General features: G+C 39.1%; 1 protein-coding gene across 3 annotated transcripts in view; it reads left to right on the top strand.

Annotated features, from left to right (window-relative positions):
- The window catches only part of tafa5a (TAFA chemokine like family member 5a), a 630,927-nt gene that overhangs the window by 509,514 nt on the left and 107,252 nt on the right, over nt 1–14,161 (top strand). For all 3 annotated transcript variants that reach the window (XM_087999537.1, XM_087999538.1, XM_087999539.1), the window contains exon 3: nt 3,679–3,806. In XM_087999537.1, the coding sequence (XP_087855663.1) occupies nt 3,679–3,806 (128 nt within the window). The remainder of the gene's footprint in view (nt 1–3,678; nt 3,807–14,161) is intronic.

The raw sequence follows: 14,161 nt of genomic DNA, 5'->3' as shown, positions 1-14,161 counted from the left end.
AAGGTTCTCACAATCACAAGGAGCAAATGCCAAATGCATCTGTTCATCAACATCACCACTACCCAAATTTAGAAACAGGAACAGCTTTAACATTCTGTTAAAGTTTAGGTAGTGCGCAACATCATTGACCTTATCGTGTATCCTGTATGTCTATACCAGATACTCTGCAGGCTGCAATTATACTTTTGTCATGTGACAGCTCAGTATGCATCTGCCTGCCCCAATTTACAACCCCACTTCCAGTATGCTCATGGTTTTCTTTGCTAATGTTACTTCCACTGTGATTATATGTTTTTGGCTTTGGTAGTAAGCCATCTTCTCTTCTGAGGGGAAATAAGTTAATGTTAACAGAATTAGAGGCATTGATGTCATCCTCTTCCCAAGCATCCTAAGATACTAAAAGCAACTTACTTTTAAATAGTGTCTTTAATATAATGAAGCAAACACTTCACTGCAGAATTACAAAACAGCTGGGACACCAAGCCACAAAAGAGATATTAGGTCAGATGACCAAAGTCTCGTCAAAGAAAGATTTTCTAAGGAGGGTTTTAAAGGCACAAAATGAACTAGATTGATGCGGAGTTGAGGGACAAAATTCCAGAGCTTGGGGCAGAAGGAATTGAAGGCACAACCTGTATTGTTGGAGCAGATATGAGGGGAGTACACACTAGGCTAGACTGAGAGGAGTGCTGATATCTTGAAGGGTTGCTGTGCTGGAAGAGATTAGAGAGGAGCAAGGCCATGGAGGAATCTGAAAAACAAGGATGATAATTTTAAAATCAAGGGATGTTACTTGATCAGAAGTCAGTGAAGTTCTGTAAGCATAAGGGTGACAGCAGAATGAAACTTGCTGCAAGTTAAGAGATGGGCAGCAGAGTCTTGGATGATTTGAAGTTTACAGAAAGTGGAATTTAGGAGATCAGCTGGTTGGGTGTTGGTACAGTTGAGTCAAGAGTAACAAAGATGTGGATGAAGCAGATGAACTGAGATGGGAGTAAAGTTGAATAATGTTACAAAGGTGTAAAATGATAACCTCAGATATGGCACAAGTATGAGATCAGAATTTCTCTCCAGATGAGCTAAGGCTAAATTAACGTAGAACATTGTTTCCTTAAATCCTTGAATATTGTTGACAGATGTTAATTTAGTTGTGTGATTCTGAATAAAAGTCATCAAATATTTGCTATGATAAAGGATGACCTCAGTTAGAACCTGCACACATAGATAATGAAAAATAAAATAAAACAAAATAAAAATAAAAGTGTTCAAGAGGATCCCTGAGTATTAGATATTGTTTACTGGTGAAAGTCCTCAGACCTACCATTGCTAGCATTATATGGTTGTTGCATTTTTTTTCCTTTGTGGAGGTTCTTGAGGTGGTGGAAGTGCTTTGGGTGCATTTGGCACTTTGCCTCATGCAACCACACTTGGATCTTTATGCTTTTAGTGCCAAACAAACTTTCTCTTCTGGTTTCTCCTTAAAGAAATATCCAGTGGTTTATCTGAGAATCATGCAGAACTCCCAGATGCTCACATTCCCTCAGTTTACTGCAGATGTTCTTGGGGGAAAATGATGCTCCCATTTAACTGACCACAGTCTTTTTAAAGGCTATGCCAGAAATTGGGTTTTTCTCCCTCTCAATGTTGGTAAGTACATGAGAAGTAGGATTCCTCCTTCAAACTGCATTGAAAATGAGCCAACAGGTTTAATTGGAAGCACTAGCTTTCGGAGCGCCGCTCCTTCATCAGGTGGTTGTGGAGGACACAGTTGTAAGACCTAGAATTTATAACAAAAGTTTACAGTGTGATGGAACTGAAATTATACATTGAAAAATACCTTGATTGTTTGTTGAGTTTTTCATCTGTTCGAATACCATAATAGTTTCACTTCTTTCGTATGTAAATCACAAAACTTTTTTAAAAAAGGTACATTCTCAGGTTAACTGTAACAATTGGTGTTAGCCAGACAATATGTTGAAGGTGTTAGCCCCCTCTGTTCTGTGTCTGTGCCATGATGTTTAGACTGATTCTAATCTAAAAAGTGAGATAACAGCGTTTTACATGAATTCATGCAGTTTTTGAGCAAAGTACAATGTAAGTCTGCAAGTACAAATTCACCCACAAACGTATAGGTATATGTGTGTATGTGGGTCTTTGTGTGTATGTGTGTGTGTGTGTCTGTCTGTCTGTCTGTCTGGGGTGTGGGGTTGTGAGTGTCTGTGAGAAAGTGTATATGTGTGTGCGTAAGTGTAGAGTGGTCTAAGTCTGTGAGAGGATGCATGTGTGAGTGTGGGAATGTGTGTGTCTGTAAGGGTGTGTGTCCTACAGACACACACCCTCCCACACTCTCACATGCATCCCCTCACAGACTTAGACACTCTACACTCACATACACACACATATACACTCTCTCTCACACTCACATCCCACACCCCAGACAGATACACACACACACATACACACAAAGACCTACATGCACACATATACGGTCGTGGGGTGAATTTGTACTTGCAGAGTTACATCGTACTTTGCTCAAAAACTGCATGAATTCATGTAAAACTCTGTTATCTCACTTTTTAGATTAGAATCAATCTAAACATTATAGCACAGACAGAGAACACGGGGGCTAATACCTTCAACATATTGTCTGGCTAACATCAATTTTTACAGTTAACCTGAGAATGTACCTTTTTAAAAAAAGTTTTTGTGATTTACATATGAAAGAAGTGAACCTATTTGAACAGATGAGAGACTTAACAAACAACCAAGGTAATTTTCAATGTATAATTTCAGTTATATCACACTGTGAACCTTTGCTATAAATTCTGTGCCTTACAATTGTGTCCTCCACAACCACCTGATGAAGGAGCGACACTCCGAAAGCTAGTGCTTCCAATTAAACCTGTTGGACTATAACCTGATGTTGTGTGATTTTTAACTTTGTACACCCCAGTCCAAATCTTGAAAATGAGCAATCTGGAAGGAAATTAGGGTGAGTTAGTGACAATATTACATAGCCAAAAGCATTGCTACCTCACCTAGGGGATGGAAATCCAAGCTGCTATTATGTTATACCATTATAAAAAAAAGATAATCCATTAATGCAATTATTTTTGTCAAACAGTTTTGGTCATTCCACCCAGAATCAACATCAAATGTGTATATATGTATGTCGGTGTATATGCATATATCAACTTTGTTATTGGCAAGACTTTCAATGTAAATTAAGGTGTTGCAGGATAAAATTACATAAATTGCTGAGTTTCATCTTAGTTCCTAATGGATTTGATTCCATTTCATGAACTGATTTTGGTATTGAAGTTTGCAGTCTTTCCTGAGGGGTCACAAGGACGATTGTTTTGGTGGAAATGCTAATAGCTTCTCATGGTCCATGGTAGACATTGTTAAATGCCTGTGCCAAGAATGTTGCGCCCTCTCTTTACAAAGGTCTAACAACAGATCCCACACCTCTCCTCACTCTCGAATAACTACATGGAATACATAAACACAGAATAGGAAAGCATATAAATGGAGAAACAATCAAACTCAACTTTAGTCAAGAAAAAACGTCTTTATGTCTCTACCCACAGTATCTGAATTGTACTTCCTTTCAAAATAAATGAGGGGGCTAAGAGTTTTTTTTCACTGGAGTGATACAAATCATTCTTTGTTTTACAGCACGGATTGTAAAGACTAGACAATGGTGTGAAATGCTTCCGTGTTTGGAAGGAGAAGGTTGCAATTTGTTAATGAATAAATCAGGCTGGACCTGCACACAGCCAGGTGGGCGAATAAAGACAACTACGGTAAGTCAGGCATCCAATTGACACACTAATTCAATCTGTAGAATTATATAATGGGTACTCAATGCTAATTTAATCAATTCCATGCAAAAAAAAGAAAGATGTGAGACAAAACTCACTAAAAATATATTGTATGAATTGATATACCATATTATTACAATAACTCATAAAATGTAACTTCAAACATTTGCAAGCTGATAAAATAAGACATAGTTTAAAATGTTCAAAGATTTTATTGGCCCATCTATCAAAACAATAGGCATACTTATTATCTATGTTATGAAGAACAAATTATTTAAAAAGTTTCTGATACTATTACTTGTAAAATGATATCATTAAAAATTCACCAGTATGTATGATCCTGCAAAGAAGATAGCTCATACCAACAGTTATGATTAACAGACAGCTAAATTAAAAGTTCTGGATTTTGTTATGAGTCTTTATGATGATTATTAATTATATCTGATGTAACTGTATTTATAAATTCTAAAGGCACTGTTTTGTTTGGATCCTGATTATTTATACATAATTTGTTTTGTACTGCATGCTTCAGTTAGCAAAGATGTTTATCTTAATAGGAACTCAATGGGAGAATAAGTCATACATCATTCCATGAGTAATGTACATTTATTTGCCTTTCCACATTAGTGCATTGAATAAGAAGACAAGGATAGCACAGATTTCTCGTGTCAATAAATTCATTACTGAGCCCATTACTGAGAATCTGAATCAGTTAATGTGTTCAAACACTGCTAAGAATACATTGTTGTTATCTATATCAGCCCCAGTTATATGAATATAGATTAATCTTTTTTTTGAACTGCTATGCAAATTATATCAGATGTGAACTCTGCTGAAGGGACTTGGATATAGAGGGAAGGGGTTTTCTAATAGCAGTCAACAGAAGGACTTCCAGAAAACATTTTTCATCCAAAAACAAATAATGTAGGTTTACTGTTGCTGCAAGTTTGACAGCCATGTTGCAGCCATAATAATTTCCAGCTCTGGGTCCTTCTGGTTTTTGTCCAATGTCTCTATGTCGCCTATTGTCCTGATACTATGGGCTCTGTTGATAAATGTGCATACCATTTGATTGCTGATAGGTGTCTGATCCAATGGATTGTGCCTTAAGTGTTGCAAGATTCAGAATCATTACCATTGCTAATAATGCTATCAGCTATCATCACTGTCTTTTCTAGTAGAAGTCAGCAGGACCTACTTGGTCTAGTGTGGTAGAGAAAAAAGTACTTGATTGTCCAATCTTAAAAAAATGTAGCTCATTCATAGCAAACAAGTAACTGTTGGCATTAATAGGAAAAGCATTGTTATAGAGACTCAGACTCAGACTCAGATGGAAGATCTTAGATTCTCAAGATCCTTAGCTATTCCCTCTCCAAGGCTATATGACACAGTGGTATTTGAGGCACTCTTAATCATTAACCCTTTCAAAACTTGCCACCCTTACACAACAATACTGTAAACATTAAGGCTGTGGCTGCTGCATGTTTTGGCCTCTACCAAGAGTAGACCTAGGGAAGTGAGGAAACTCATTATAAATGCATTTATGTTCTTGTGCTCGATCTTCTCATCCAGGACTAGAGATTTTGATGTAGTGCTAATGGAGAGGAACTTTGTGCCATGAGCCTTTATCCTTTTATCCTTTGATTTGTGCCTTGGAAATATTGGAGGAAAATCATTCTGCAGCAGCTCACAATGGATTATTATTCAATGAAGGAATCCTATTAATATGAAATTACAAGTATATTTCTTAGATTTTTATGCAGCATTCTCATTTTGAGCAATGCAAATATTTGGAGATTATAACGTAAAGTTTACACTATTAGTTCAGGACTGAAAATGCCCAGTATTAATTTTCCACTATCCACACCACGTGATGTAGATAGCACGACTATTCCAGTGGTGTTGATAATCGAACAAGATGCACCAATATTATTTGAGGTTCTAATGGCCTTTGTTATCACAAATCGCAAGAAAATAACATCTTTCAAGGCAACTGAGAGCTAGAGAGTGGGTCTCACAGAGGCTCACTAAAATTGGAAGTTTCCTGCTCTCCATTGAGACTCAGAATTTCTGTAGCACCTGATATGCCAAGTCAACGAGAGCATGTCAGTTTCCCTGTGTCCTTCAGGTGGTGTCAAAGCCAAGCAATCAACCTAGTGTCCTAATTACTTTTAAAGCAATGCTGTATCAATCATCCCCTTTGCCTGTAAAGGAAACTGAAAGGAATGTTCCACAGTTAAAAAAAAAATACTGAGATAGAAGCAAAGACACACATTTCTATGGAAATGGACAGATGGGCACTAGAAATGCTACTGTTAGTGCCAGTATCCATGCCAAAGACTTAGCCTCATACCGATCCCACAAATTCCAGTGGGATCAGAATGACAGGTCACTATTGGTGTAATAGGGGAGTTTCTGGTCCGTTACTTTGTGCTAAAGTATTGATTCACATGGTTGCAGCATTTAAAAGCAGGCAAAGATTTGTACTAAGTGCACAAAAACAAGATGTTACCATGGGAATACACAATGCTGACAGTTTGTGTTCGATGGGAATTTTCTATTTTGGGTACTGAGGCTTTGACTTTCTGGAGACCAACAATTTTAATTAAAAGAAAAATTCATTGACATCCTTGACTCTATTTCGGATGGAATGGATAATTTGGCTGATCAATGATGGCATAATGTTATACATTTAATTATACAATTTATTTCATTCATGCCAAAGGAACAAGGACACCTCATTAATCTGTATGTATACAAGCTATCCCAGGTAAGGGTTTTTCTGACACAATGGCAGCGTCTCTACCTCTGGACCAGAAGGCCACCTGCTTCAGAGATGTGCCATAATATCTCTGAACGGATTGATTAGAAATCTCGACATAGTGGCCAATGAATACCAGTTCTTCATTGCTTTACGATAGCGTATCAGTAAGTGGCAGCATTGTTGTTTGGAGACCACATGGACCTTCAAACATTGCATTCCTGCAGCAGCAATTTTGAACACTCGTCAGTGAAGAACTATTATGAGTGAAGAGTAATGCTTCAGGTACAATGGCAAATGCTTCAAGGAGGCAGATAACAAACCACTTGCTGTTGCAGAAAATGTTGATCATTAATGTCCAACACAAGCCACAAACATACACCATAATATATTTGGAGCACAGGTAATACTGGGAAGCCTCTGTAAATACACTAAAATGAAGCCATCTAATTGAGTAATAGAATGAACGGAATAAATGATTGGGAGGCTGACACTATTCTGAATATATCAATGGAGCAAGGATATAAGTCATAGGAGCAGTAATAGGCCATTTAGCCGATAGCATCGACTCCCTCATTCAATGAGATCATGGCTGATCTGATAATCCTGAGCTTCACTTTCCAGCCTTTTTCCTATCCCCCTCGATTCCCTTACTGATTAAAAATGTGTCTGTTTCAATGGTGAATATACTTAACAACACAGCCTCTCCAGCCGTTTGTAGTTAACAATGTCACAGATTCACCACCCTCTGAGAGAAGAAATTCCTCCTCATCTCTGTCTTAAATGAGGTAAAAACAATGACTGCAGATGCTGGAAACCAGATTCTGGATTAGTGGTGCTGGAAGAGCACAGCAGTTCAGGCAGCAGCTGCTCCTTGGATGCTGCCTGAACTGCTGTGCTCTTCCAGCACCATTAATCCAGAATCTGTCTTATATGGGCAACTCCTTACTCTAACATTATGCCATCTAGTCCTAGAGTGTCCCACACTTTACCTTGACTTGGTGAAGTCCCCAAAGAAACTTATATGTGTCAATATCCATAAGAATCTTGTCTGTTTAAGTATACATTCGATTCATGACATCCAAGTTGAATGGAAGAACTACACAATGCTCATTCTGTGTTTAAAATGAGTGAGCCACATGGCAAGTGATTCATTAAGTAGGAGCATCACATGACATGGATATGATAAATGATGTGTTTTACAGCAAACATTTTGTATAAATGGAATCAGCGCCAGGTGGTGACTCTTTTGTGTGTTTTTTTTCCCATACCTGAGATGAACAAAACATATCTGTAACTTTCTTGACTGTGGTTTCAGCCTGTTATGGAGCAAAACCTTTCACACATGTATTCATCTGCCACCTTCTTTTAATATAACTAATTCTGTTTTATCATAAAAGAAAGCTGTGCATCTACTTGTTGAATATTAAAAGCCTCCTATGAAATAAAGTGCTGCATAAACTCAGTAGATCTGGTAGCATCTCTGGAGAAGGAGAGTTAATGTTTCAAGTTCATTACAACACCTCTTCATTTTTATTTTAGCTTTAAAAAAGCTATAAGTTAAAAGAATTCAAGTTGTTGCTTATCTTTTAAAAAGTTTGCATTTCTTTATCTGCATAATATCTGGAAACATTTTTCTTGGTGGATCATAAATATACTCACCAAAGAAACTGTCTCAAACTATATTAGACAATGAAATATGTTAGGTTCTATTTTCAATAGATTTGGATGTCAAGTAAACTGTCACAAACATCACTGTACTTCATACATCTTTCAATAGTTTGCTAAAGGGGAGGATTGTCTGAGGGATGTATTTTCTATTCAAAATAATCTCCTAGTTCTATCTTAAATATAAATATTGCAGCACTGAGTGCCCGGAGAATTACATCTCGTGTTCAGAATGAATCATCTCTCTGGTATACAAGCATGCAAGGAGTAGTACCACTCTCATGAATGATCATAAGGATTCTACAAGTACATTGCTTGAGCACTCAATTTTATACAGTTACAGAAAGTTCAGTGGGCCAGCTGCTTTGTCTTTAATGAGATCTTTCCACCTTTTTCTCCTTGTTTCATCTTTCCTTAATTGCATTGACAGATGCCTCTCCATTCCTTTGCCACTCCTGACCTGATCTTCTTACCTCTTGATTAAATCTTTCACTTGACTCTCTCTCTCTCTCTGTCCACCCTGACGTTGTGTCCTGTTGATTAAATCCTTCAAATGGCATTTCTCTCTCTCCCCTTGACCTCCCCTCCCCTTGATTAATTCTTTAATACGACTCTCAGACAAGCTTCTCTCAAGTTGTCCCAGCTTCGGTTTTTATACCAGGCATCCCATGATCCCAATTTGTCAGTATGTCTTTACAAATATCCTATAGGTTTATTCAGCTAAATAATTTCATTGTTCACGTCCTATTACATGTTTAAATTTTCTATCAGAGTTTTTGTCTTCATCTGCTGTACCATTGACCATATTGTGATTAACCTCAGAGTAATTTAATTGAACTTATTGGAACTTTTATTACCTCTAAGGTTGCAGATTTTATTGTAAAATATTTAGAGTTTATAGAGTTATATAGCATGGAAACAGTCCAATTTGTCCACGCTGTTCAGATTTCCTACATTAATCTAGTCCCATTTGCCAGCATTTGATCCATATCCCTCTAAACTCTTATTTTTCATGTACCCATCCAGATGCCTTTAAATTTAATTGTACCAGTCTCCACCACTTCCTCTGGCAGCTTATTCCATACACAGACTACCCCCTCTACATGAAAAGGTTTCCCCTTAGTTCGCTTTTAAATATTTCCACTCTCACCTAAACCAATGCTCTCTACTTTTGGACTCCCCTACCCTGGTGAAAAGACCTTGGTTATTCACCCTATCCATGCCCCTTATGATTTTATAAACATCTATAAGGTCATCCCTCAGTCACTGACAGTCTAGGGAAAATAGCTCCAGCCTACTCGACCTCTTTTTCGAGCTCAAACCCTCCAACCTCAGTAATATCCTCGTAAATCTTTTGTGCGCCCTTTCAAATTTAACCATCTTTTCTATAGGAGGAAGACCAGAATTGAACATAGTATTCTATAAGTGGCCTCACTAATGTCCTGTACGGCCACAACATGACATCCCAACTCCTATACTCAATCCACTGATCAATAAAGGCAAGCATACCAATTCCGTTCTTCACTACTCTGTCTACCGCCTGCGACTCCACTTCCAATAAATTATGCACCTACACCCCAGGTCTCTATGTTCGGCAACCCTCCCCAGGACCCTATCATTAAGTGTATATTTCCTGACTTGATTTGCCTTAGCAAAATGCAACACATCACATTTATCTAAACTAAACTGCATCTGCCATTCTGCAGCCCATCTGATCAAGATCCCAATGTACTCTAAGGTAATCTCTTCTCTGCCCACGACACTTTCTATTTTGGTGTCATCTGTAAACTTACCAACCATACCTCCTACATTCACATGCAAATCATCTATATAAATGATGAAAAGCAGTGGATTCATCACCGATTCTTGTGGCACACCGCTGGTCACAGGACGCCAGTCCAAAAAACAACCCTTCACAACCTCCCTCTGTCTGCTACCTTCAAGTCAATTTTGTATCCAAATGACTAGTTCTCCCTCCAACAACTTACCCACCACTGACATCAAGCTCACCAGTCTATAGTTCCCTGGCTTTTGCTTACCACCTTTCTTAAATAATGGACCACATTAGCCACCCTCCATTCTTCTAGCACCTCACCTACAATGATATAGGGCAACTCCTTACTCTAACATTATGCCATCTAGGGGATCAGTAGGGGATCGAGCAATCACTTCTCTGGCTTTCCCAGTTTACCCCTGATCAGGTTCTGTTGATTTATCTATCTTTATACATTTTAAGATGTCCAGCATCCCCTTCCTCTGTAATATGAACACTTGTCAAGATGTTAGTATTTATTTCTCTCAGTTCTCTAGCTTCCATATTCTTCTTCACAGTAAATAATGATGCAAAATACTCATATTGTATCTCACCCAAGTCCTGCTGTTCCATTTAAAGAAAGATATTTTACGAGACAGTAAGAACTATAGTTTACATTTCAGCCGCCTGTCCAGCACCAGAAGTGAGGTCAGAGGGAGGTGTACCCTGCTCATGTTGTTTCTTTGAGCCTTACTGAACCTTTAACGGTCTTGTTTAAAAGAAGTTCAGCCTGGGTATGTTTATTGAGCTGCTAGAAATTTAGAAATCTTGATATTGAGAGCATATTGTGGAGAATCTCACTCTCTTAGCATTTCAAATAATATCAAGTAGTTTACAAAATGTTCAGGAAGGTTCAGCTTTATAAACCAGAATGCACACTGGTTTTCTATTCTGTACATAAGCACTGCCAGAGTACTTCTGGGGTCGGAGAGGATCCTTATGGTACTTGGCTGTGAAGTCAGGCCAGGTCATGATCCTTGATTTGCTCTGGCAGCTTTTCAGCAGTGAGTTTCTGATATCACTTTCTGGCAAGGCTACATTTGCTATGTCACTTAAAATGAGATTCAATGTTTCTTAACCATTACCCAATTCGGAACTGAAACAAGGATTTGAAATATTCTTAAAGCATTTGTTAAAAACCTGTTAAATGTCAGTGTGCCTCAGATTAATCTGTGATTGATCCAGGGCCACAAAACCTTAGAAGCCCCAATGCCAACGAGATAGCTGCTCTGCCCATATGGAGGTTTCTTTTTCCTTTGGTATTCAGATTTTAATTGGCCGTCAGATCAGCTCCAATTAAAACCAATTAAGTTGGCTTCTTGCGATGCTCAAAATGCTGTCCTTTCAACATGTGTTCCTGGAGAAGCCAAGGTGGAAAGTGTAGACATCCATCTTCATTGTGGACACAGAAATCAAACATTTTCAGTCAGTGGGAATGTGCATGGATCTATATATATTTGTCTTAAGAGACAGCTGGAGGAATACTTTAAACTGAAGATAATCCCCCCAAGACTTCCCTTTGCCTTTGAGTAATGATGAAGTGTTTGTACTGCACTGGGGAACTGAGAATAGGCAGGTTGATTTAAAAGACAAGGCCGTAGGTTGTGTCCTTCAATCAGCCTGGAATCTTCAAATTCCCAGCTGAAAAAGGTAGAGTTCATTATTACAGTCCAATCAGTTTGAGCCAATCCTTTTAACACTGTTCATTTGTATTTGAATGTGCGGCATTAATCCACTCAGAACTCTGGGGTACAGGTTCTACTTTGGGTGCACTAGTTTTCTATCATGCAATTATGGTTCAACCTTTCGATTATGCTTTTACGTAATCTCAAGTATAAAATTTTCCATGACCCAATATAATCAGGCAGGGCAGCAGAATCTAATTGTTTTTATTTCCCTAAAGAATATTCACTGCATTTAAGAGTGATAACCTTTATTGACACCAATGAAACTGAGTTCATCACCAAAAATAAACATTTTTAATCAGTGTATCTGGACCACCAGCTGGGATTTTCAAATCACTGAAAATATTATTTAAAAAATCAGGTTTTATCAGTGTGCATTAGCCAGTGTCTTAGTAAATTGAAAATTTTTAAGTCTTTTACAATGTTTGTATTAGTGCCCTTGTGCTTGCAAATCAAAAACTTAATTTTAAGTTTGTCTCTAAAGGACTGTGAAGAGCTGCATGCAATTAGCAGACATCTGAATCGTAGAATCACTACAGTGTAGAAACTGGCCATTTGGCCCAACAAATCCATACTGACCCAACAAAGAGTAACCCATCCAGACCCATTCCGCCTGATTAATGCACCTAACCTAGACATCCCAGAACACTATGGGCAATTTAGCATGGCAAATTCACCTAACCCGCACCATATTTGAATTGTGGGAGGAAACTGGAGCACCCAAAGGAAACCCACGCAGACACAGGGAGAATGTGCAAACTCCACACAGACAGTGTGGAAGCTGGATCAAACCAGGGTCCCTGGCACTGTGAGGCAGCGATGCTAACCACTGAGTCACCATGCCACCCTAGTGTTCTTTATTTTGATGGACAGGTGGGAAGCATAGCCAGTATTGTGAGCTGGGGGCTTTAATCTCAATGTTTTTATCCTAGGAGGCCTGTGAAGAGTAGTGTGCCACAAGGATTGGTGCTGGGTCCACTGCTTTTTATCATTCATATAAATGATTGGATATGAACATTGGTGGTATGGTTAGTAAATTTGCAGATGACATCAAAATTGGAGATGCGGTGGACTGCAAAGAAGGTTATCTCCGAGTACAAAGAAATCTCGATCAAATGGGCTGAGGAGTGGCAGATGGATTTGAAATTAGATAAATGTGAGGTGCTGCATTTTGAAAAGGTAAATCAGGACACTTAATGGTAAGGTTCTGGGGAGTGTTGCTGAACAAAAAAACCTTGGAGTGCAGACTCATATTTCCTTGAAAGTGAAGTCACAGGTAAATAGGATAGTGAAGAAGATGTTTAGTATGATTTCCTTTACTGGTCAGAGCATTGAGTATAGGAATGGGGAGGTAATGTTGCGGCTGTACAGGACATTGCTTAGGCCACTGTTGGAATATTGCATGCAATTCTGGTCTCCCTCCCTATTGGAAGGAAGTTGTGAAACTTGAAAGGGTTCAGAAACGATTTACAAGAATGTTGCCAGGGTTGTAAGGTTTGAGGTATAGGGAGAGGTTGAATAGGCTGGGGCTGTTTTCCCTGGAGCATCAGAGGCAGAGGAGTGACCTTATAGAGGTTTATAAAATCATGAGGGGCATAGATAGGATAAATAGACCAGGTCTTTTCCTTGGGGTGGGGGAGTCCCAAAGTAGAGGGCATAGATTTAGGGTGAGAGGGGAAAGATTTAAAAGGGACCTAAAGGGCAACTCTTGCACACAGAGGGTGGTGCGTGTATGGAATGAGCTGCCAGAGTAAGTGGTGGAGCTGGTAAAATTATATCATTTGAAAGGCAACTAGATGGGTACATGAAGAGGAAGGGATTAGAGGGGTATGGGTCAAGTGCAGATAAATGGGATAGATTAGTTTAGGATATCTGGTTGGCTCATGAACTACTTGGACCAAAGGGTCTATTTCCCATGCTGTACATCGCCATGACTCTATGACAAATACCTCAGTGGCCAGGATGTTACAGCCTCATGGCAGCTGTGTTTACAATAGGTCTGAGGAGGAGGGCACACGAAATCTGATGAGAGGTGAACCCGCAATTTAAAAACACAATAATGGGCATTGAGCCAATCGCACTGAACCCAACATTGGTAGTGCCATAAGTTAGCTGGCGTGGGTGAGAGTCAGAAGGCATATTTTGTGGAAAAGGAGGGTACAGAAGGGAGTGCATCTTTGGAGGGGGGTGTGCTGTATCAGCAAAGGGGCTACCCTTGCCCTGAAGTTCCTTCTCTCTCCCACCACCTTCCATCCTATTAACCGCACCTTACATTCAAGATCCACTTGCTGCATCTCTCTTCCCAGGCTGCCCCATCCCTCCCTGTCCAAAATCTCTGAATGACTTGGGTCCAAATGCTTCACCTTGGCCTACTTCCAGTCCCAGCAGCATCCACAACTCAGGTCTGGCC

This window comes from Chiloscyllium plagiosum, unplaced genomic scaffold, assembly GCF_037043375.1.
Source record: "Chiloscyllium plagiosum isolate Xiang-an unplaced genomic scaffold, Cpla_swu_hap1 HiC_scaffold_23, whole genome shotgun sequence".
Classification (NCBI taxonomy): Eukaryota; Metazoa; Chordata; class Chondrichthyes; order Orectolobiformes; family Hemiscylliidae; genus Chiloscyllium; species Chiloscyllium plagiosum.
This window is presented reverse-complemented; position numbering and strand designations above follow the sequence as displayed.